A 23,001-nucleotide genomic window follows, 5' to 3' on the forward strand; every position below is an offset into this window, starting at 1 on the left:
CTATTCCCCCATATTTGATCTTGAGTCCAATATTTATATAGTAAAACAAACACAACATTTATTCAGGAAAGTAATGAAGTTACATAGGTTGGGTTAGGTTTGAGAGAAACTAGGAGGGCTGTTCACAAACAGTCAACAATTAAAATGCACTTTCCATTATAGCACTTAGACGGCTGCCTTAAATTTGCACACGAAATAACTTTCAACCCGTTTGAAGGAAACCAATATTCCTCATTTGCCATATTTGTTTCGATTCCTTGTCCACAGTCCTCCCATTAAGGGATACTGTTTTGGACTCACATGCAATACAAAGGCATGGGTTTTGGTGCAAACAGCAAAGTAGGAGCCTCAGAGTGAACCTAATGCTCACCCAGCCCTTGGATTTCCATCAGAAAAATGTGCCTTCATATTTCCCGAGGAATCACAGGGCTGGCCCCTCCCTCCCAAAAAAAGAAAATACATGAAGGATTCTGACAATGCATCCTGGGTAATCCATGTTTAGGAGGTAGGTAAGCTGTCCAAGTGAGGCAATGAAGGGACAGAGTTTGCTAGACTTGAAAGAAGCATATTCTGTTGTGTACGCTACTAGCCAGACTAGAGTGAGCCTTGCAGCTCCCAAACTCCTGGTGAGCAAAGCAAGATGGAAAAATATGATTTCTTGCAAAGGTCTGGGCTTCTACACTCCAGCTTGCCGTGCATCTTGGTGTAGAGGCGGTCAATGTGGTGCCCTACAAATGTTGGACTACAGCTACCATCATCCCTCACCACTGGCCACACTGGCTGGGGCTGATGAGTTGGGAGTCCAACAAGGTCTAGACGTCACCCCTGATCGGTTGATCCAGAACTCAGAAACAAGGAGCAACCCCTCAACTAGCTAGCACTGAGTTACTGTACGCTCTTGATTGCATTGGGGATGCTGATGCTGCTTCCCACAGAGCATCCCTGCGACAGGGCAAAGAGAGGGGCCGGTATTCAGTATGGCAGGAGTGACTGGCATGGGGCCACTTGTGCTGTTACAGCAGAACTGATCACATTGTCTCTCTTGTTCCCCAGGAGAGAGCGGAAATCATAACAACCTTTGCTCTTTGTGGATTTGCCAATCTGAGCTCCATTGGGATCATGCTAGGAGGCTTGAGTAAGTTGGCCATCCGGTGAGGAACATGTAGGCTCTGAGATCAGGAGGAGAAACTGTCCAGCCCATAGCTATGTCTCCAACTGCTGTGGCTTCCTGGAACTGCCTGCCCCGGCTAGCACACTGGAGACACTTGGGGGGTTTCGACCTGGTGTGAACAAATCAGGAGGAAACCCCATATATAGTCACTTAATCCAGTTCATCCTGCTCATCCTGCTATTTTTTTCTGTGTGTTAAGCGTCCATGGCACCGCAACGCAAGGGTGAATTTTCCAGCATCGTTCCCCGGGCTTTGTTCACTGGAGCCTGTGTGTCCCTGATCAACGCATGCCTTGCAGGTAACATATGGGTGTTTGGTGGCAGAAAGGGGCCCAAGGATTCAAGGAATGGGAGCCTATAACTCTCTGGGTGTTATTGAACTCCCAGCTAGCTCAACCAATGGTTAGGGATGATGGGAATTGTTCCAGCATCTGGGAGGCCACAGATCCCCATGCCTGGATTAGAGGAAAGGGTCAGTTTGCCCTTGTCACATTCAAAATCAGGAGCAATAAGGATCCTGGGAGAACAAAAAGAGGGGGAAAGGAGAAACTAACTGTTGGAAATGGGAACATGTAGGAAGCTGCCTTAATCCGAGTCAGACCATTGGTCCATCTAGCTCAATGCTGTCTACTCTGACTGGCAGTGGCTCTCCAGGGTTTCAAGCAGGGGACATTCCCAGCCCCATCAGAAGATGCCGGGGTTTAAACCTGAGATTGATTTCTGCACACAAAGCAAATAGATGCTCTGCCACTAAGCTACCTCCATTCTGGAGATTATTTGAGAAGGGAGAGGTCAAACTAGATGCAAGGGCTAGGATTTATGATAGCCATACATGGAGAAAAGGGGTGCACTCAGTCAACCCCAAAGAACCTTGCTTGTCCCATCAATATGCTATGCAAACAATGCCATGCAAAAGGCTGGTGGACAAAGTCACTCCTTTAGTGACAGTATGGCTCCCAAACACTGAGTACCAGCCCAAAGACATGCAGATCTCCTGGGTACGTGCCACCAATCGTATATAACTCTCACCCACTTCCCAGCCTTCTCTCATGGACTCTGCAACCCATAACAGGTATCCTTTATGTGCCAAGAGGAGGGGTGACTGACTGCCTAGACTTCTTCAGCAAAACCAACCTAAACTCTACCAGCTACCCAGTCTATATTTGCTGCCAAGACTTGTTCACCTGGTGAGTGCATTCCTCTTACCCATTCCCCTTGCAGTGCTGATGTTTGCAAAAGCTACATGGCCACCTCCAGCCAGCAGGGGAAGTGGGAGCAGTAAGTTATAGGGAAGCCAGGAGATGCCCAGATGCCCATGCAAGTGTGTGCAATATCGCCTGGTTGTGCCAGCACCAACGGAAGGCATAGCCAGGCACCTGCCAAGGGCCCACAGTCTAGCAGGGGTTCCGCCAATCAGAGCTCCCTGGAGCTGCTATTTCTCTTCAGCACTGCAGGCCCCCTGTTTACCCACTTCTGACTCAGATCCAAGGGGAGTAATGATGCAAACAGGGAGCAAGAACAGAAGCAGGAACAGCTGCCAGCTTGCTCACTAGTTCTCAGCCTAACAAGCAAGCAGGCATTAGCAATGGCGCAGAAGAAAGCAGCTGCCTCTGGTGACAATGGTGGTCGTAGGGGAGCAGCACCACAGAGAGGGAGCCCATTGAAGATATCTCGCCTAAGAGCCTCCCTGAAACAGGTAACTTGGCACTGCCTGGCTCTGTGCATTTCTGTGCTGGAGGCAAATATGTGGCGATGCTCTCATTCTGTGCTGTCATCTCATTTGCCTCCTGGCCAGTCTTAAACCATCCTCTCAGAATGTTTTTTTTTAAATGCACATATATTTAAATGAATTAGATGTGCTCACATCTTTTTTGCTTCTACTTTTGGGGCAAGCCAGTTATGGTAGCTGCCTATTCTTTTGGTTGGGAGTGTGAAATCTGAAAGCACAGGAGATGTCCCTGGAAAAGGCAGAGAGGTAAACCTCTGGAAGCCAATTCAATGACACACCGCTGTTTGCCTTGGTCTCCCAGTCATCTCTTTGATGTGTTTAAAGGATCTTAAGAGAGCAGGTTTCCTGGAAGGAATCTGTTTCCAGACAAAGAGCTTTTAGCTGTCAAATATTTGGTACATAGCTCTCTGGTTCAATGAAGGTTTTTGGCAGGCCTAGCTACTGCCGAATCTCTATCTTTACAACTTAAAAGACCTGCTGTGTCAGAGCAAAGGTCCAACTAGCCCAATATTCAACAAGGTGGCAAACTACTAGATGACTCTAGGAAGCCCACTGGCAGGATGCAAGGAAAAGAGCCCCCCCACCCATGTTTCCAGCAACTCTTATCCAGAGACACCCTGCCTCTGATATGGGAGGTAGTGTACATTCATTGTGATTAGTTTCCCCCAAAGCCTTATCCTCCATGAACCCATCTAATCCCTTTTTAACACCGTTCAAGTTGCCAACCATCGCTACATCTCAAAGCTTAAAATGCGGTGGCAGCAGCTGAGTTCTGGAACGCAAGAGCCCCAGAGTGCCTGATCTTCTGGATTTTACAGACAGAATCTCAGCTCGGCAATGAAGCCAGTGGAATTACGTTCCAACTCTACACAGAGCTGGTCATGTAACAGAGTGACTCTCAGCAGGAAAGTGAAGCTTTTGTCCTTATCTCTTAGAGAAGCTGAGCAGAGGGGTTTGCAGTGTTCTAGAGTGGAAGATGATTCTGCACTAACACCATTTCTGGGAGCCCTACGGCTTCTTGTCACCCATTGACCCCCCAATGAAGTGGAGATATATTTTTCTCCAAAGAGCAATCTGAAGGGGGAAAGCATTGACTCTTATGCCATTGCCTGCCTTGTGCACTGCTTGCTATCTTGAAGATTGAACCAATTCTTTTATTAGGGAAAAGAGAGTCTATGGCACCTTCCTGTCCATGGACGACTCCCTGTGAGAATGGCTGTTCAGGGAAGGCGATTTGATGGTGGACTGGTGCCTGCACACAAGAGACTGAAAGCCCTTAAAAACATGCAGCGAGGCAACATGCTGAAGAAAAGCACCCACTATTAGATGTAGGGGAGACAGCATGAAAGAGTAGTGCCTGGTATCAGAGCAGTGCTTCTAGGAATGCTACAGGCTCAGTCCCTTCAATGCTATGTGTGGAAGTCAAAGGAAACCCATTAGAGACAGGTCAAAAGATGACCTGGAGGGACGAGACACAGACATCAGACAGCACTGGTGACATTACGGCTGTCCTCAATCCACAAAAATAGATTGAGGTTCAAACTGTTGGGTCACAGGCAGAGAAGCATCACAGCAGCTGCAATGCTACAAGTGGGGCTTCCTGCAATTCAAACTGAATCCCACACGTATCAAACAGAGTAGACGCACAAAGATTATGTACAATGACAACACAATGCAGCCAAGGGGGAAATGCAACTGTTGTGGGAAACCAGAAAGACCTGTTGTGTAGAGTTCTGCAATGGAGGCCACGGGCATGATCCAAGGCCTAGCATCAGAATTTTCTTTCCTCCGTTCAGAAAAAGAAGAGTGCTTCTTCCATGTGCAATGGAGATTTTACAAACATACTAGGATATTGTCATTAGTGAAGCATGCCTGAATGGTGAGCTGCAACCTGAGGTACACTCAGCAGCAAGAGTAGTTTACATGCCACAAAGACTCCTCCTGCTGCATCATATAATCCAGCAAGAGAGCAACTTGAAATGCTCCACAGCAGTGATATCTCAGCATCAGCAGAAGCCACTGTTTCCTGTGTATACACCACCTTAGTGGGAAAGAAGTGATCAGGCAAGGTGCACTGACTAACAAAGGCCTAAACTCGAACACTGGAGAAATGCCACGATCCAGTACATAAAACACTGCCAGAATTTCCTATCAAGAACTGCTGTGGCTTGAACTAGAAACCTTCCTGTCTGTGTAGAGCTGGCCCATGTGCCAAGCCGCAGAACTGCAGATAGGAGCATCTGCCTAGCAATTGAGCATTTGTAGGCCTGACTCTGCCCATCCATACTGGCCATTGGACCCTCCTGGTCATGAAGGGCTATAAAGAGCTTTCTGCTTTGGTTAGACCTTTGCCTGAGCAACAAGGCCTATCAAGCTCTGATATGTTTTTCACCTTTGGTCCTGACTTTTGGCTTGCTTTTCAATTCCGGCTTTGCTCTTCAGACCTGCCTTCTGGCTATGCCCTTTGGCCTCCTGGATTGCTCCTTCCTGCTGGCTCTGGCCTCAGCTCCAACATCTAGATAGCCCTTTGGTTGTGATTTCTGCTTGATTTAACTCTGCCTCCCCAGATTACTTCTTGGTTTCAGCCTCATAGCTCAACTGCTAGCTCCTGGTTCCCTGTCTCTGGTTCCTCTGACTTTCAAAAGCTAGAATCTTCTATGCTCTTCTCTGCGATACAAAGAATAGATTTTTGGCACACGTTACTAAATAAGGATTCCAGCATGCTTGCAATCTCTGCAACTCCATCTAGTCACTTTGGGTGGCTTCATATGCCAGTGGGGATCTGTCCAGCATTACAGAGGTCTTTCAGAGCAGACCTAGAAGGGTGGAGGGAAAATAAAAGAAGAGAATATCCCCATAGTAGATGAAGGCTGTGCAGGATCATGGCAGGAAATCGAACGCCTTTCCACAGCGATGCAAAGACAAAGACATTAAACGGAATGCAGAAAAAAATGCAGGTGAGAAAGATAAAGTTAACATATGATGGACAGGTATGGAGGCTCAAAAGACCCTCGCACACTTGATGCAACCTGAGCCATGCCAGCTCCAGAAGTGCAATACATTATTGGAATGTTTTGTCGCCCAAGTTCTGTCTTCATTTGGCCACAATTGTGAAGCCAATGTGACAACTTACCAGAAGGAAGTTCAGTAGGAATGGAGAGGTCCACAATACCACACATTCATTTCAGAGAAAGAAACGATTGCTAATGCCCCAGCCTTGCAGGACTGTCAGACAGAACAACAAACAGACACTCCAATGTAATGCATCTGAGAAAGGCATTTGAGAGCACACCCTACTGGAGACTGGACAGAGTTATACCCAGACACAGAATTCCTTGCAATGATTTTTTGGAGTTTAGCAATTCCAGCAACAACCTATGGTCATGCAGTCAATGCTATCACTTTAGACAATAACAACAAAGCCACCTCCTGAGTGCTCAAAGAGATTACTGTGCAATACTATGATGCCCACACTGATGACAGGTAGTTAGGAGACATTCTTAGCAAAGCATATACAGCCAATGGCAAAAAAAATCTACAGAAAGGGGCAAAGACATTGAAGGGATCAATACACTGCACTGTCTCCCAATATCAGCAACCAATATCCATGAAATTGAGGAGGCTACTGAAGAATACATCTAGGTGCACTGTTAAGCAATAGTAAAAGGATGAACTGAAGACAAGAATCAGCTACCATCAGGAGCAGAACAATATTTCCTAATCAAAGATGAGCTCACTGTGGAAGAAGGAATCTTTCATTTCAAAGCAGAGAACAGTTGTTCCAGCCTTCTTGCAAGAGAAAGTTGAGAACACTTGGGCAGAGTGTTTACTGGCCAGGAATGAACACACATCAGGACTTAATTCTTGATAGGAGGATGTGACTCCTGTTGATCATGCATAAATCAACATAGATTCTTCCACTGCATGTGCTACCCGTAAAATCATGGGGAAATGTTGGAGTTATGTTGGTCACCTTCAGGAAGCAGGAGTTATCTGGTCACATTGGATTACTACTCCCAATTTCTGGGAGATTGAAGGCAATTCAGATGCTAGAAATAAGTCAGTCATCAGTAAACTGAAGGCTCATTTTGCAAGATTTGGTGTCCCCAACACAGTGTGTTCAGATAATGGGACTCAGTTTGCATCTGAGAATTTCAATTCATTTGTAAAGAAATGGGAGTTCTCTAGCATACTCACAATGTAATGGCAACACAAACTGCTATGTAAACAGCTAAAACAATTTTCTAGACAAGGCAATGTTATGAGACTCTGACTCCTTCTTAATCTTCCTGGCACAGACCCAAATGGTGTTGCCTATGACAGGAGACATTCTGCAACTAACAAGAGGAGGGTAATGCAGAAAAGAAATGGCCAGGTTACAGACACTTCAGGTTACAGACTCCGCTAACCCAGAAATAGTACCTCGAGTTAAGAACTTTGCTTCAGGATGAGAACAGAAATCGTGCTCCGGCGGCGCGGCAGCAGCAGAAGGCCCCATTAGCTAAAGTGGTGCTTCAGGTTAAGAACAGTTTCAGGTTAAGAACAGACCCCCAGAACGAATTAAGTTCTTAACCTGAGGTACCACTGTACCTGGTCAGAGGATGGTGTCTCACATGGTCAAGTTGGCTACATTGTCCATTTGAACCAGTACTGGCTACACTAACTGATAGCAGCTCTCAGGAGTCTCAGGCAGAGCAAGGTCGTCTCACATATCCTGCTCCCTGGACCTTTTAGCTGAAGATGCCAGGGACTGAACCTGAGTTCTTCTGCATGCAGCGCATGTGTTTTGCCACTGCGCTATAGGCCTTCCAGATTAGATCAGACTAATTCAACTGCGTTGCCACCACTGGGAACTGCAAGTGTCATGGAGGCAGGGGAGCAAGTCTGCTTGCCTGCATCCACCCAGCCAAAGGTCAAGGCAGCACACTTTTTAAAAATATAATTTTAAATGCGGGAGGGCCCATGAATGCATGCTGGTGAAGCCTTTCTTCATGGCCACCTGTGCATACATTTGCAACGATCTGTGCATTATATTCCGTTTTGACCCCATATGCTGCTTGTGGCGTAACTGTGGCCATTTCTGTGTCCCTGGAGGTCTTTCTTGTGAAGATGAGCATGACCAGCAGATGGCACCCATTTTCCTTTGAAAAACATTTATTGCTGGCTGGTTTGGAAGATTCAGCAAACCTGTAATAGTCAAGCAACATGAGGACCACAAGTTCCCTACTTCTAATCCAAGAGTCTTTCTCAGCCCTACCTGCAGATGCCAGAAGCTGAACGTGGGATATTTTTCATACAAAGCATGTGCTCTGTCACTCAACAATGGGGCTTTCTCCAAATGGCCACTGGCATGAGAAAAGGAGCAGACTTTACAACCTGTGGCCACCAGAAGTGCCACCTGCTTTCTGAGTCAATGTCACAACCAATTAAAATGTTCACATCTGCCTGTACCTTCAGATGCATTCAAGACTTTCTTAACCGTGAGGTTGAGAAAATGAAAGTTGAAAGTTTTTGGATTATAAAAAAAATGACATGTCGGCTGCAGTCCTACCCACACTTGCCTAAAAGTAAGCCCCATTAAAGTAAGTGGCATTTATTTCCAAGGAGACATGAACAGGGTTAAGCGGCACAACTACCAGAATTTGCAGTGAAGTCAGACACTGCACAACAGCATAATGACAATGTAGGTTACTTCCTCCAACACCATTTTTACTTCATCATCTTTATTCCAGTATTTCTTAATCAGAGCAACATGGTGGACTTTCCAGTTTCAGAAGATGCACAACTTTACCCTGACTTTTGATACTTGAGATGTATATGTTTAGGACCCACTTGATTTCTGTAATTTTAATTTCTACTGGACTTTATTTTGTGCTTTAATTGTTGCCACCTGCCCTGAGAACACAGGATGAAGAGTGGGTAAATAAATAAAATAATAATAATAGCTGTTATTATTCTTATTCTTATTGGGCAATGGTGTTTTTTATTAAAGCACCTAAGCTAATGCATGTGTGCAGGAAAACCATTAGATGTGCCTCTTTGATTGGATATGAATCGATGGGCCAAGGTTGCAAAGCAGCCATGCTCTCACCAGGTCCCTTTTATCAAAATAAATGAAGGATATTCTGGTGCCAGGAGACAGCAATTCTGATGCTGTTACTTTCTCATATCTTTTTCTTTCTTTCATAGCACCTCAACTGCAACAAATGGTTCCCTTTCTTTCTCTGGCATCTGGGAAAGCTTGGATGTTGGGACTTCGGCGATGTATCTGCAACAGTGCTGTGCTCACTATAATGCCACAGCCTGTCCCAAGCCATAACGGCTCCGGAACACAGCGCAAAAGTGGGTTTTCCTTGGACAACAAAGATGCAATAAAGTATTTATGGGAAGTGTACTGGTCTGATTGTGTGTGTCAAACTGCAATGCAGATCTGGGCTAGCAAGGGCAAAAATATCAGCGTCAAATGTAAGAGCAATAGGGGAAGGTGTCGGCCCTTCTCTAAAGATTCATTGAAAAATCCCAGTGAATTTTCAGGTCACATTGCCCACAGTCACGTTCAATGGAAGCAAGAGGCTATTTTCTGCCATGTCCAGTGCAAGAGCTGCTGCCTGCTTCTCTGTTTTGTGATGTAAGAAAAGCTGGACAGGCAGGAAGAGTTGGGTGGCGAGACATTCACAAGATTTCCCAGCAATTTTGGACAGACTGTTCAGCCAAGAAGTATGCGCTGCTCTTCAGTCAAGCAGAAAGAGGATGTCATTATTTTCATGGCTTTTTGTGCTTTGGCTTCTACGAACTTGAGTCTCCCCTTCCCTTAGTGACTTATAGTGTCGTCCTAAGCGTCTCTTCTCAGAAGCAGGTTCCCTTGAATTCAAAAGAGCTTGTTCTCAGGTTAAATGGGTAGAGGAATTGCAGCAATCCTATGAACACTCCCCAGCAGTAAACACCACCAAATTCAGTGGGAATAACTTCTAAGTAAACAGGCATCAGCCGCCAGTTAGACCTTTAAAAATAAACTAGCATGCCTCCCATGTTTTTGTAGGGAAGATAGATGCCCTCAGGTTTAGTTTCCATAGTTTTACAAAAAGCTTGGAAAAGGACGTACATGTGCATACCCAGAAATTCAACAGACAGCTCTCAGTTGCTTTCATGAGTGAAGTACTTTCCTGCTCTCTTTATATTCAATCAGCAATTATTGGGCCACAAACCTAGAACTTCCCATCCAGTCCATCTCTCCAGAGAATCAACTTTAAGCCGGGTCAGGGCAAGAAGTCTTACAAGGTCGTTCCTGCAAAAGAGGCCGCTTTGTAGCCAGGATTTGGCCCGTTGCTGCCAAGATCCCAGCTTCAACAGACACTTTGATGAGCTGCAAAACAAAATTCTACACTCTTGCTGCATGACCCAACAGGCTGGAGTCTTCTCCACAGCTTGAACTAACGCTGTTCTTTCGCTTCTACAACCAACAAGCATTATTGACACTTACTTATTACGCAAAATCCTTAGCAAAATTCTGGAAACGCACCATGCGCCGACCTGCAAAGGAAACCCTCCTTGCCAGAACCACCACCAACTCTTTTGTATCACCCTGCAGAATCTTCCTTGCCCCTAAAGTAGGTCTCAGTCTAGGCTTATTCCTAGGAAGGGTAAGGAAAGGTATCATTTAGTAGCAGGAATAAAGAGACCCGCATCAGACGTCAATGCATCAGAGTCAATGGTGAGAGGTTAGTCTGTGGCATCTATGTTCTGAATGTCTTCCTAAATGTTTTCGGTTTACTGCTCCAAGGTGTCCTCTCTGAATTGCCCCTCCACCAACATCTCACTTGTTGGATTTGGAGGAAGCTCAGAAAAAACAGTTGCACAGTATGAGAGGAAAAGGAGAAGCAGAAGTGCCATCGAATATTTCAACAGAAAGCGGGTTCCTTGTTAAGGAAGAGCCATTTCTATCTGACTAGGCCAGAGATAGAAAACTAGTGACCTCCTGATGTTACTGGACTCCAACTCTCATCAGCCCCAGGCAGCAAGGGGAGTTGTACCCCAACATCTCAAGGGGGCAAAGTTCCCTGCACCTAGATTAGAAGGTCACACTTCTTCCATCTTAGAACATAACAACATGGTCAGTGATCAGGGATGATGGCAGATGAAACCCAACTACATTGTCAGGAGTAGCCAGACAGCAGAATGCAGCACAATGACGGGGAGGGGGGGTGTTGCTATTTGAGGACAGTAGCAGCTTACAGACATTTGAAATGGCATCATCCATGGAGCCCAGCACTGTGATTGGCAGCAGTTTCAAGAGGATCAGATCTGCTGAACCTGGAGACCACGGGGAAAGAACCTGGGACCTTCTGCGCACAATGTACATGCTGCACAATGAGGCACTAATGGAAAGAAAGCAGCAAGGAGAGTCAAATCTGGGGGCTGAGAGTCTGTGGCCTTCCAGGTGTTGTCAGACTCCAATTCCCATCAGCTCCGACTGACAGGGCCAGTGGTCAGGAATGAAGAGAGCTGGCTGCCTCAGACCTGATCTAAACCTCAGTGAAGCCTAAGAAACCCCCCTTGTCTCTTCTAAACACATGAAACCACTTGACATTTTTATTGCCCTAAGTGCAGATCCAGGAAGACAGAACCATACCCCCCTCGGACACAGCCCCGTCAAGAAAGCTGATTCTTCCACCCACGGGGAAAGAAAAGAATCCATCCTCTCTTTTCCGCCACATGGGAGATCTGTAGGGTGGGCAGACTGGCCAGACTGCGTGTCAAAGGGCTCGCTGTGGTGATGGGCCCAGACAATCAGTGGGAAAGCAGCAAGCGACGGGTCTTCTGTGGGGAAGTGCTGGTGTTGGGAGTCAAATCAGCAGGGCCCTCCCTGGAGCCAACAGAACACAGGGCCCAGCCGCCATTCCTGCCAGGGCTCCACGCCCGAGGAGTTTTGCCCCTGCTTTTGGCTGCATCCTTATGGGAACCAGAGGAGCAGCCCATGTCCACAGGACATCTAGCGCACACAGCTGAGATGCCACAAATGCACACAAGGGGTGAGTGGGGCTCCGAGTCCCACACAGCGCTGGTGGCATTGTGCATCCACACAGTCCGTCCTTTCCCCGATCCCTTCCCAAGCCCCCACCCCCGAGGGCGGTGTGTGGGCAGGGCCCTCTCTCTGAGGCGCATCAGCGTGGCTCCCTCCCTCACACACCATAAGCCGCACACACTGGAGGGGAGGAGCCACGCAGGCGGGTACGGCGGGGGCAGCAGCAGCAGCACCCCTTCCCCCAGGCACACACAGCGCACTTCTGCAGAGGGCCCCGCGCCTGTTCACTGCAGCCAGCTGGCCTTGCCACTGTCCCCTCCTTTGGGCTTTGCTACCGACTGCAACTCTCCCGCGTTTTCAGGGCATTTCCGGGCGCTCTTGGGGCTCACAGAACCTTTCCTGGAGGCCTGGGGGCTAGCCAGGCCTTTCTTCTGCAGCTGGGGGCTGGACTGGGCTGACGGGGTCTTCCTGCCCATTATGGGGCTCCGAGAGCCCTTGCCTTTAGGTGGAGGCTGGGGGATTTCAATGCTCTTCAGGCCCAGGAGATGGCAGAAGTGGTTACACTGGTGAGACGCCTCAAAGTGGTCGATCAGGCTGGGGGAGCAGCTCTCCTTGAGGCCTTGGTACCTGGCAATAAAGAGAGGATTACACACCAGGGCAAGCTCCCTCCCAGCCCTCCCCACCCAGCTCACACGGGTCGGTGTGGAATGTCGAGAGAGTGCCGTGCGCACCAGCCGCAAAATGGCCGCCATGGGTTACGTGGCATAACACAAAATGGCTCACAAGAAACTGAGCAGGAAGAGCAAACACTCTCGTGTACTGTGTGGATTGTTGAGGGGATATTTATTGAGACCTTTAGCAGGTGCCATAAGAGGTTCTAAGTATCAGGGAACTTGCCTCCCGATTAAGGAAACGATTCTTAATTCACAAATTCATATATAATATGAACCAAATATGCACACTAAATGAAAATGCCCAATAATGGTCCACGTATATGCCAGTAATACTCTTAATGCTTACTGTTTGCAAAACATTGTAAGCAAAACATTGTAAACAATGTTCTTTTAGAGGTTGAACGTTGCTTTTTAAAAAAATCTATATGCATTTTCAGTTCTGCTGATTCTGTAAGAATATGTATTTCCATACCACAGATTTTCATGTTGTTTTGTAAATGGATATAGATCTCCGTTTTACTACTGAAAAGACCTGTATGGGTTGAAACATGTTGAGTATTTTATTATCAGATGTGTTATTGTCATGTACTACTTGGACAGTTACAATGATAATGGGCAATATCAAATGTTAGCCTGTCATACTCAGAGTAGACGCACTAGAATGAATGGACTTAAGTCACCTAAGTTCAGTTAGTCTGCTCTAAGTATGACTAACATTGAATATCTCCTTTAGTCTCTATATTTTGCCAACTTAAAAGATGAGCTTGTGAACTAAGAATTGCTTTCTTAAATTGTATGTAGGGACTGCGGTGCTTCTGTTAAGGATATTCCCTTTTGAATCTCTGTGCACCTAAGTGCATGAATCAGTTCTCCCCCCTGAGCCCCCCAAGCCTGGATCATATAGCAGGCCACCAGGAAGCCGGGTTGTCCCTCTCCTTTGCTGAGCAATTGTGATCAAAAGCTTTATCTGGTCTCAATTCTAGGTCCGCTGCATTCTAGGTTCCAACCACGCCCAAACCTTCTGCAGTGGTGATGGGCCAGCTGTGGCTTTCCAGATGTTGTTGGACCACAGCTCTCATTGTCCGTAGCCATTGGCCATGCCGACTGGGGCTAATGAGAGTTGGGGAGTCCAGCAACCTCCAGAGTTGCCGCAGCTTCCCCCACCCCTGGTTTACAGCAGTCTGCAGACTCCAAAGATGGAGATGGAAGCCATAGCTGTTCAGGGTAGTGCCATGGGACACTCTGGGAGCCCCATAGCAGGCATAGGCCTGTCAATTTGGGCAGGGGTGGGAAGCAGCCATTGATGCCAATGACAGCTTCGTTTTCGTTAGGGCTGTGGCACAAGGGAAAGGGAGAAGCCCCCTTTCCCCTGCACACCCCCGTTCCAATCTCGATGGCCTGCAAGCACACATGCCCCGCTTGCAGAATTTCCCAAGACATCTGGTTGGGAGCAAGGTGATGGACTAGATGAGCCTTTGGCAACAGGGCTCAGGTGTCCCGATTCAGCCCTCTGCCCCGCGGCATCAGGGTCGAGACAGATGCCCCCGACACGCTGCGTTGTTAGGTGCTCACTTACCCCTTTGTTTTGGTAGCAATCTTGACATTGGTGACCTTCCACTCAACACCTGTAAGAGACACCCAACCTCAAGGTCACGGAGCAGATCGGCAAAGACGTAAGCAGCCCCTACCTTTTGCGGAGCTAATGGGACCTGGCAAGTCTGGACTCCATGCTCCTAGCCCAGGCTTCCTCAACAGCCCTCCAGATGTTTCTGGCCTACAACTCCCATGATCCCTAGCTAGCAGGCCCAGTCGTCAGGGATGATGGGGATTGTAGTCTCAAAACATCTGGAGTGCCAAGGTTAAGAAAGCCTGTCCTAGCCCAACCCAAATCAATTCTGCTGCAGCACTTACTGGGGGCCTAGAAGATGTAAACCCTAACCCTAAACTCAACCCTAAGCCTACTCATAGTTCAACTGACATACAGAACAACAATGTTGAGCAGGGAATGGGACTGACTGCATCTGCTGGTCCTTCCTGTGCCCCCGTAAGGGACTGGGAGGAGGAGGAATGGTTGCGACCGCCTCCCCATCCTGACTCTTCCAAGGAAGAAGAAGAGGAAGACAGTACAGATTTACAACAGGGGTTTGAAGAAGGTCGCAGCTCAGAGGCAGATGAGGGGGGAAAGTTGGGAAATAATGGGAGAGGAGAGGGCAGAGACAGAGCAGCAACTGGCTGACACGTTGTCATTAGAAAGCATTCCAGACCCTCCATCTCCCAGAACCCGGCGAGCCTTAAAAGTAGGAGAGCAAAGAGCTCAAAGACAGAGGACATGTAGCTGCACATTTAGAGGAGATGAATGAGGAAGTGGGAAAGACAGGGGTGGAGATTCACTCGGGACAACACCATTATTCAAGAGGGTGGGTTCTATAGCCTCTCTCTGTAAAGATTGAAATAAAAAAGGAGGCGATAAACTTTCCCGTCTTTATACTTTCCTGGGCAACCAGCCGGGAGCTGCTGACAGCATCCTGACAGCCCCTTGCAGATTGACTACTGCCAGGGTTCCTGATCACAAGCAGAGTTCCTATGCATGAACTGCTGCATGCACATAAAGCCTCTTATCACCTTGGACCCAATGCACAGAAATTGGGGGTGGAGGGGCGGGCGGGCAAGACCATCCAGACCACCCCCGACGCGCTGTAGATGGAAGGCTGAACTGCTCTGTAATGCCCTGATGCAAATCTGTGGTGCAACTAACATTTGGAAGGTTGCATATATCTGTAGGTCACGGCAGGGTGTAACACTGCAGAGATGGAGATGGTGTAGAAGTGGGCAACCCAATGAACACCCGCCCCCTCTGGATACACTCCTAAAAATATGGCACCCAGAACTGGACTCCACACCCCTTGACAATTAACAGGGCATCACCCTCCGCCCCCACTGCCCCGAAGCCATTCCCAGAGAGTGAGGGGACAGGGACGTGAGCCTCACCTTCCAAGTCTGTCACCAGGATGTTGCCATTTGTCCACTGGTACAGCCAGTGCTGGAAGGCGCAACACTTTTGCCCAACCTCGGAGAGGCTGGCTGGAGCCAGGCCGCCATTTCTTCGCCCACAGTAGCACTCGAACTGGCCGGGCAGATCCTCCTCCATGGTGGCATAGGGAATATTGTTTGCCGGGCGGTAGATCAGGTAAAGAGGGATGATTCTGTCAAAAGCAGATTCCCACTTTGGTTGGTGCGGCTGCTCAGAGCATTGCAACCAGGTCAAGCGCTCCCACACCTGGACAGAGCTGGCATCAGGGAGGCAACTCTGCCAGGACACCCACTAATTCCCAGCAAAGGAGCCACTGTGACCTCCAGAGCCTCCTGGTCCTGGTGTCAGCTGCTGCTGCTGCCTAGACATCAGACACTTGAGCAGGGACAAGAGCAAGGAGCCACAGCCTCTACTGACATTGCCCCCTGGTCCTTGGCAGCACTGCCAATTGGATGCAGAAGGAGAGGAGGCAGCCATCATTTCTGACCATGCTGTCTGGGGCTGATGGGAGTTGTGGTCCACTAATTTCTGGGGGGCCACAGGTCCTCGCTCCTGCTCCAAAGAGAGACCGGCTCCTTTCTGCCTACCTGCCCATTGTTCCTATCAGGGTATCAGGATTGCAGGGTTGGATTCAAAAACTCCGAGATAGCATAATTGGTAGAGCATGAGACTCTTAATCTCAGGGTCATGGGTTTGAGCCCCACATTGGCCAAAGGATTTCTGCATTGCAAGGGGTTATACTAGATGGTGCTGGTGGTCGCTTCCAACTCCACAATTCTATGGTTCTATGAACCCTTTTCAGTGGGACTTGCTGACTGGGCTGCAGAGATACAACTTACTCAGGCACCGGACCAAAGGCAGGGATGGCTTTGGCCTCGGCGGCAAAGATCTTGCAGTATTCCCGACTCGAATTCTGGATCTTGCATTCCTACGGAAAGCAAACAAACAACCCTCCATGAGACTTTGGGACTTTGCAGGCAGAATGGAGGGGTGATACATTCGTGGACACAAAATGGGTAGGCCAGATCGGCAGGCAGAGAGGATGCTTAAGCAAAGCGACCAAAAACAGGCAGTGGTCTAAACACTTGCACAGCTTCTCCTGATTCAGATGGGATGGAGAGACAGATCTGGGTGGCATCTGCACACTGGTGACAATCGTCTCTGGGTGACTCCCCGTAGCAGTTGCATGTAGGTATTAAGCAACAATGTGCCAGGGACCGTGCTGAGGAGGGCTGCACTGAGGAGCAATGTTGGGAGCTTCCCCCTGCTCCTGCTCCAGATCCCGAATCTTCTCAGGAGCAGGGGGACAATATAGATTTGGAACAGTGGTTTGCAGAGGGATATAGTTCAGAAGGCAGAAGCTGGGAAATACTGGATAGGGAACAGCTAGGAGAAGAAACAGTGGAAGGGAGAGGGGTAACAGATTCATAGTCTCTAGACAGCCTTCCTCCACCGCCCTCCCCAAAGTCGAGAAGAGCTCAGAAAGTGGCAGAACAGAAAGCAGAGAGGGGACAAGCTCAGATTGCGAGATGTAGAAGTGATGTAGAAGGGGGTGGAACCCTTAATTGGGAGCACCGTCATTACTTGGAGATGTGTTCTTCATTCTCTTGCTGTGATTATTAAAGTTTCTAACTGGTAAGAAGACTCCTTTTCCTTTGTTCTGATTTATCTACGGCCACAGGGAAGGAAGGCGATTCCCTGAAGCCTGACACAATGGGAACAGAATGAAAACTTCAGTGAACCCAGAAGCCATTAAGCTATGCAGATGCACCCCCAACGCTTTTTACCTGGTAACAACCCTACAGGAAAGAGTGGGGTGACTGCAAACACCCAGAGCCATTCCAGGAGGATACCTTGGCCAGGATCAAACCTGGGACCTTCTGCATGCTAAGCGAGGGCTCCAACTCTGAGCCAGCCAAGGCCATTTGGCAAGCAACAGAGCACCGAGTCTCCCTCTACCCACCTGGATGGTGATGTCATAGTTCCTCTCCACCAGCGTGTTCTCGCTGCGCCCACCAAAAGCGATGAGGTTGCGGACCTTGATGATGCCTGTGTGCCCAGACTCAAACACCGGCTCGAGGCCGTAGATGGCACGGGCGCGACATGCCTTGCGCAGGTAACCTTGGCCCACCTCCAGGTCCTCCATCATGATCCGGCCAAAGAGCTTGTCCCCCCAGAAGCCAGAGTCAGCCAGGCCTTTGGCAAACACCATGGGCGTCATCTCGATCTCCTCGCCAACTGCAAGAGAGGGAGAAGGTGTGGGGCTCAAAGAGTGGGGGAAGGAGATGATGCCCAACCTGACAGCACTCGGTTCTCGTGGTGGAGACAGGGATGGGGGGAAAGGTCCACTGAATGATCTAGGGGGTGTGACTTGTTCTTCAGCAACAGGTGGAAGGGACTCTCTCCTTGGCACACCAACCAGTGAACTTGTCCCTTGATGCTCAGATGCAGCTGTTGGGTGATAATATGAGCCAATGGAGAACAAGGCAAGGGACAAGGAGAGGCAAAAGGCCCAAGGGACCCAAAGCCAGCCAGGTGAGTGGATGAGCAGGATGTCCTCCATCAAGATCACGGAACAACACGGAGAGAAGAGGGTGGGGAAGACAGAGAGCCCGGCAAGGTATGTCTGGGTATTGTGACTGTGGGGTCCATGGGGATGGAGGTCTTGCAAGGACCAGGCAGGATGACTGAAGATGTGTCACTTGGAGAAATAAGGAAGCCGAGAGGCTCACCTCAAAACAGCACCCTCTCTCTGCCTTTCGCCCCAAAGAGGAGACCATCTCACTGATCTCTCCTATTCCTTTAATGCTAAACTTTGCATGTGACACAGCTGGAGCATGTGGGGCGGGGGTCCTGTTACCTGGAGGGGCACAAGACTCACCATGCCATCTGTGGCGTACAATTTACCTTCTATTTCTTCCTTGGAGATAAATCCCGATAGCACTGGGAAGAAAGATAGAAAAATACACATTTATCACAGTTACGGACCCCCACATACATTCACACCATACATTGAAAGCACACCTTTTTCATAAAGGATTCGGGAAATGTAGTTTACCCCTCACAAAGCTACCATTCCTCACACCCTTAGCAAACAACAGTTCCCAGGATTCTTTGGGGAAGGTGCTGGGTGTATTAGAAGACAGCTGAAAAAAGGGAGGAGGAATCTTTCAGCCCATTTAATCCAAATTTTAATGGTGGTCCAGCTCCCTTTTCTTGCTGGAAGGTCTGCGTAAGTCTAGCTTCTCTTTGCCCTATTTCCCCAAACATTATCTGCCGCCATCCTCAAAAGCACATTATCGCCATTCTCGCAGCTGCAGGTGGGGCTGCTTTGCACCCTGAGATTTTGTATGCTGAACGGCTTTCCTATATTCATGCATGATAACAATTTGTCTGCATCTTTTTCGAGGCTCCTGGCTGTGTGGCTGATTAGGTTGTTGTTGTTTAGTCGTTTAGTCGTGTCCGACTCTTCGTGACCCCATGGACCAGAGCACGCCAGGCACTTCTGTCTTCCACTGCCTCCCACAGTTTGGTCAGACTCATGTTTGTAGCTTCGAAGACACTATCCAACCATCTCGTCCTCTGTCGTCCCCTTCTCCTTGTGCCCTCCATCTTTCCCAACATCAGGGTCTTTTCCAGGGAGTCTTCTCTTCTCATGAGGTGGCCAAAGTATTGGAGCCTCAGTTTCAGGATCTGTCCTTCCAGAGAGCACAAAGGGCTGATTTCCTTAAGAATGAATACGTCTTGCAGTCCATGGGACTCTCAAGAGTCTCCTCCAGCATCATAATTCAAAAGCATCAATTCTTCGGCGATCTGCCTTCTTTATGGTCCAGCTCTCACTTCCATACATCACTACTGGGAAAACCATAGCTTTTACTATACGGACCTTTGTTGGCAAGGTGATGTCTCTACTTTTTAAGATGCTGTCTAGGTTTCTCATTGCTTTCCTTGCAAGAAGCAGGCGTCTCTTAATTTCGTGGCAGATTAGGATGCACTCCTTATTCTTACTATTGCTTCATTTGTTTATATCCCACCTTCCCCCCATCCCCGAACCAGGACTCAAGGTGACTCACAAAAATTAAAACAAACATGGATAAAACACAGAAAGCTAAAAATAATAATGATAAGATGTGCCATTAATGTAAGGCAAGGAATATGCAGGAGAAATGATTTTGAGGAGATATGGAGGGTGTTTGTAGAACTTATACTGTTAAAATGGAAAGGGGTCAAGCCATCACAAGAGGTGTTGAAATTTTGGGAAGTTGGAAAGCTACAATGGAATGGTCTCAGGGGTGGGGGACACTTTTATTCTTATTTATTTATTATTATTACTTTGTCAAAAGAAAAAAGAAAAATGTAAAAAAGAAACAAGTATAAATGGCAGCTCTAATAAATAGTAAAGAAAGAAAAGAAAAAAGCTAAAAAAAACCCAGATAATGGTTTAATTACTTTTTATCTATTAAGGTTTGCATGTTCTTAGCTTTCTGTGTTTTATCCAGGAATAGAATAGAATCCAAACAATGTAACAGAATCAATACAATTCTAATTATAGAATCCTATAATTAAAATGATATGAAATCAAATCTAGAAGATCTAGCAAACCAGTCTAGTAGAAACAGCTCAGCACTGCTAAAAGCCCTTTCCTTAAAAGCAGCCAGCTGCCAAAAGCCTGCCAGAACAAAACAGTCTTCACCTGCTTGGTGGAAGGACAACAAGGAGGGAGCCTGTCTAGTCTCCCTAGCAAGGGAGTTCCAAAGTTTGGGAGCAGCCACTGAGAAGGCCCTCTCCTGTGTCCCCACCAGGTGTGGACTAAGAGCAAGGCGTCCCCTGAAGATGTTAGAGCTTGGGCCGGTTCGTATGAGAAAATGCGGCTGTACAGATAGCCTAAGCTGTTAAGGCTTTATAGGTCCTAAGGTAAAGGGACTCCTGACCATTAGGTCCAGTCGTGGACGACTCTGGGGTTGCGGCGCTCATCTTGCTTTACTGGCTGAGGGAGCCGGCGTCCAGCTTCCGGGTCATGTGGCCAGCATGACTAAGCCGCTTCTGGCGAACCAGAGCACTGCATGGAAACGCTGTTTACCTTCCCGCCGGAGTGGTACCTATTTATCTACTTGCACTTTGACGTGCTTTCAAACTTCTAGATTGGCAGGAGCAGGGACCGAGCAACGGGAGCTCACCCCGTCGTGGGGATTCGAAGTGCCGACCTTCTGATCACCAAATCCTAGGCTCTGTGGTTTAGCCCACGGTGCCACCTGTGCCCCTATAGAGCACTTTTTCCACATGCATGCGCATGCACTTAACATGCACCCCAGGCTGCACATTGCACTGTGTGCATGCGCAGCAAGCTCCCCATGAGAAGCCTTTGTGCTTCCAAGCAGGTGCATCAGCAAAAAGCGACCCAGAGGACCAACGCCGTGATGTGCAATGGGGTGAAGCCAAGCGCCTGCGGAGCTCAAGCACCCTGTCCACAGCCCCGGGTGTTCTCCTCTGCTGCGCACATCTTGCAAGGTGAGCACCGCCTCCAAGGAGCAGCCAGGCCTGGCAGCAAGGGACAGACTCACCTTCAGCGCTCAGGAGGAAGTCTGTGGAGTCAGTGCCGTACTCGTTCTGGATGGTGCACTGGTAGACCCCGCAGTCCTTGAGGGAGACCTGCACGATGGCCAGGGCTGCTTGCCCTTCGTCTCCAGAGCTGGAAGAGAGCCCACCGAGAGATGAGAGCAGGGCACGCTGCAAGGAAAATGGGGGCATGTGGCCTTCAAGTGGTCACGAGACAGAAAGAGGGAAGGGGGACTGCTGCAGATCTTGGCAAGATCCTTGTCAGGCTTCGGGGTATCAGCTGCCTCGGCGCCCACCACCATGGCAGTAGATAAAAAGATCAAAGAAAGGCATGTCTTACCAGTTAGAAACTTTAATAGTCACAGAGAGAGAGAACACATCTCCTAGAAAAGGCGGTGCTCCCAATTAAGGATTACACCCCAATATATATATTGAGGAGGGACCCCAGCCAACAGGGCTGGTCCTTCTATTAGCCGGAATGAGGCAGCCATCTCAGGGAGCAGGTGAAAGTGGGAATAGGGCAGGGGCCGGAGAGGACTGTGCTGTTGCCCTGAGGCAAGGGAGAAGATGCTCTCCATCATCAGTGTGGAAGTCAGATTCAACAAACAGTAAAAGGTAAAGGTAAAGGGACCCCTGACCGTTAGGTCCAGTCACAGACGACTCTGGGGTTGTGGCACTCATCTCACTTTACTGGCCAAGGGAGCCGGCGTACAGCTTCCGGGTCATGTGGCCAGCATGACTAAGCCGCTTCTGGCAAACCAGAGCAGCACACAGAAACACCGTTTACCTTCCCACCAGAGAGGTACCTATTTACCTACTTGCACTTTGACATGCTTTCGAACTGCTAGGTTGGCAGGAGCAGGGACCGAGCAACGGAAGCTCACCCCATCGCAGGGATTCGAACTGCCGACCTTCTGATCAGCAAGCCCTAGGCTCTGTGGTTTAACCCACAGCATCACCCGCATCAATTTCAGTTTCTCTCAGCTTTTCATTTTTTCCAAATTTTAAGTTTAATTCTCAGCATTAGTTTGCATTTTTATAAAAAAGCCCTCAAGAATACATCAGCATTGTGCTGTGAATTTCTTTAAAAGACTGATACTGTTGAATTGGAAAAATTAAAATGCAGTTCCCTTCTACGACTGGTTTGAAGACTTGTACAAACTCGCGACATATGAACAACTTGCATATAAACGCAGACTTGCCATGGACAAATCCAGTGATATTTGGAATCCAATCTTACAAATACTGTAATAGGTTAAGATCTGGTGAAGTACAAGAACAACTTTGTAAAGTATACAGTCGTACCTTGGGAGTCAAATGTTTTGGCTCCCGAGCGCCGCAAACCCAGAAGTGAGTGTTCTGGTTTGTGAACATTCTTTGGAACCCGAACGTCAGACCTGGCTTCTGATTGGCTGGAGGAGCTTCCTGTAACCACTCAGAAGCCGCACCTTGGTTTCCAAACATTTTGGAAGTCGGACGGACTTCTGGAACGGATTCCGTTTGACTTCCGAGGTACGACTGTACAGTTTTGGGTTTTTTCCCCTCCCTCCTTTATTTTCCCTTCTGCACGGCTGCTGCTTCTCTTTTTCTTTCTCTCTCTCTCTCTCTCTATTTATGTCTCATCATGTTTAGTGCAAATATAATTATGTACTTTTTCAAATTTCAATAAAGATGTCTGGAAAAAATATATATTCACGTTTATATGTAATTTTGGCAGCTATATTTGTGCACAGACATTTTCTCTAATAAAATCCATTTCTGCGTGTTATTTTCATTCATCTATGCGTTCTTATGCCCAATTCACCCTTCTGCGTGCATT

At 48.1% G+C, this 23,001-nt stretch overlaps 2 protein-coding genes across 3 annotated transcripts in view; one reads left to right on the forward strand and one right to left on the reverse strand.

Moving 5' to 3' along the window:
• Positions 1-60: 60 nt before the first annotated feature.
• On the forward strand, positions 61-9,895 carry LOC309356363 (sodium/nucleoside cotransporter 1-like). Its single transcript, XM_081887839.1, has 4 exons — positions 61-1,135; positions 1,371-1,469; positions 2,243-2,357; positions 9,089-9,895. The coding sequence occupies exons 1-4, from the start codon at positions 1,120-1,122 to the stop codon at positions 9,216-9,218; spliced, it is 360 nt and encodes a 119-aa protein (XP_081743965.1). The 5' UTR covers positions 61-1,119; the 3' UTR covers positions 9,219-9,895.
• Positions 9,896-10,041: 146 nt separating this feature from the next.
• The window catches only part of ALPK3 (alpha kinase 3), a 75,168-nt gene continuing 62,208 nt past the window's right edge, over positions 10,042-23,001 (reverse strand). For both annotated transcript variants that reach the window (XM_081887571.1, XM_081887570.1), the window contains 7 exons: positions 21,188-21,315; positions 18,534-18,569; positions 17,590-17,864; positions 16,466-16,554; positions 15,584-15,798; positions 14,172-14,220; positions 10,042-12,548 (listed from right to left, as the gene is read on the reverse strand). In XM_081887571.1, coding sequence (XP_081743697.1) covers positions 12,206-12,548; positions 14,172-14,220; positions 15,584-15,798; positions 16,466-16,554; positions 17,590-17,864; positions 18,534-18,569; positions 21,188-21,315 — 1,135 coding nt within the window. In that variant the 3' untranslated portion in view covers positions 10,042-12,205. The remainder of the gene's footprint in view (positions 12,549-14,171; positions 14,221-15,583; positions 15,799-16,465; positions 16,555-17,589; positions 17,865-18,533; positions 18,570-21,187; positions 21,316-23,001) is intronic.

Source organism: Podarcis melisellensis, assembly GCF_964234715.1.
Source record: "Podarcis melisellensis genome assembly, chromosome: 14".
NCBI lineage: Eukaryota > Metazoa > Chordata > Lepidosauria > Squamata > Lacertidae > Podarcis > Podarcis melisellensis.

Coding starts and splice junctions, on each gene's coding strand:
- LOC309356363 (XM_081887839.1), top strand. Junction 1,470..2,242: donor GATCAACGCATGCCTTGCAG/GTAACATATGGG, acceptor AACCCATAACAG/GTATCCTTTATGTGCCAAGA. Junction 2,358..9,088: donor TGCCAAGACTTGTTCACCTG/GTGAGTGCATTC, acceptor TTTCTTTCATAG/CACCTCAACTGCAACAAATG.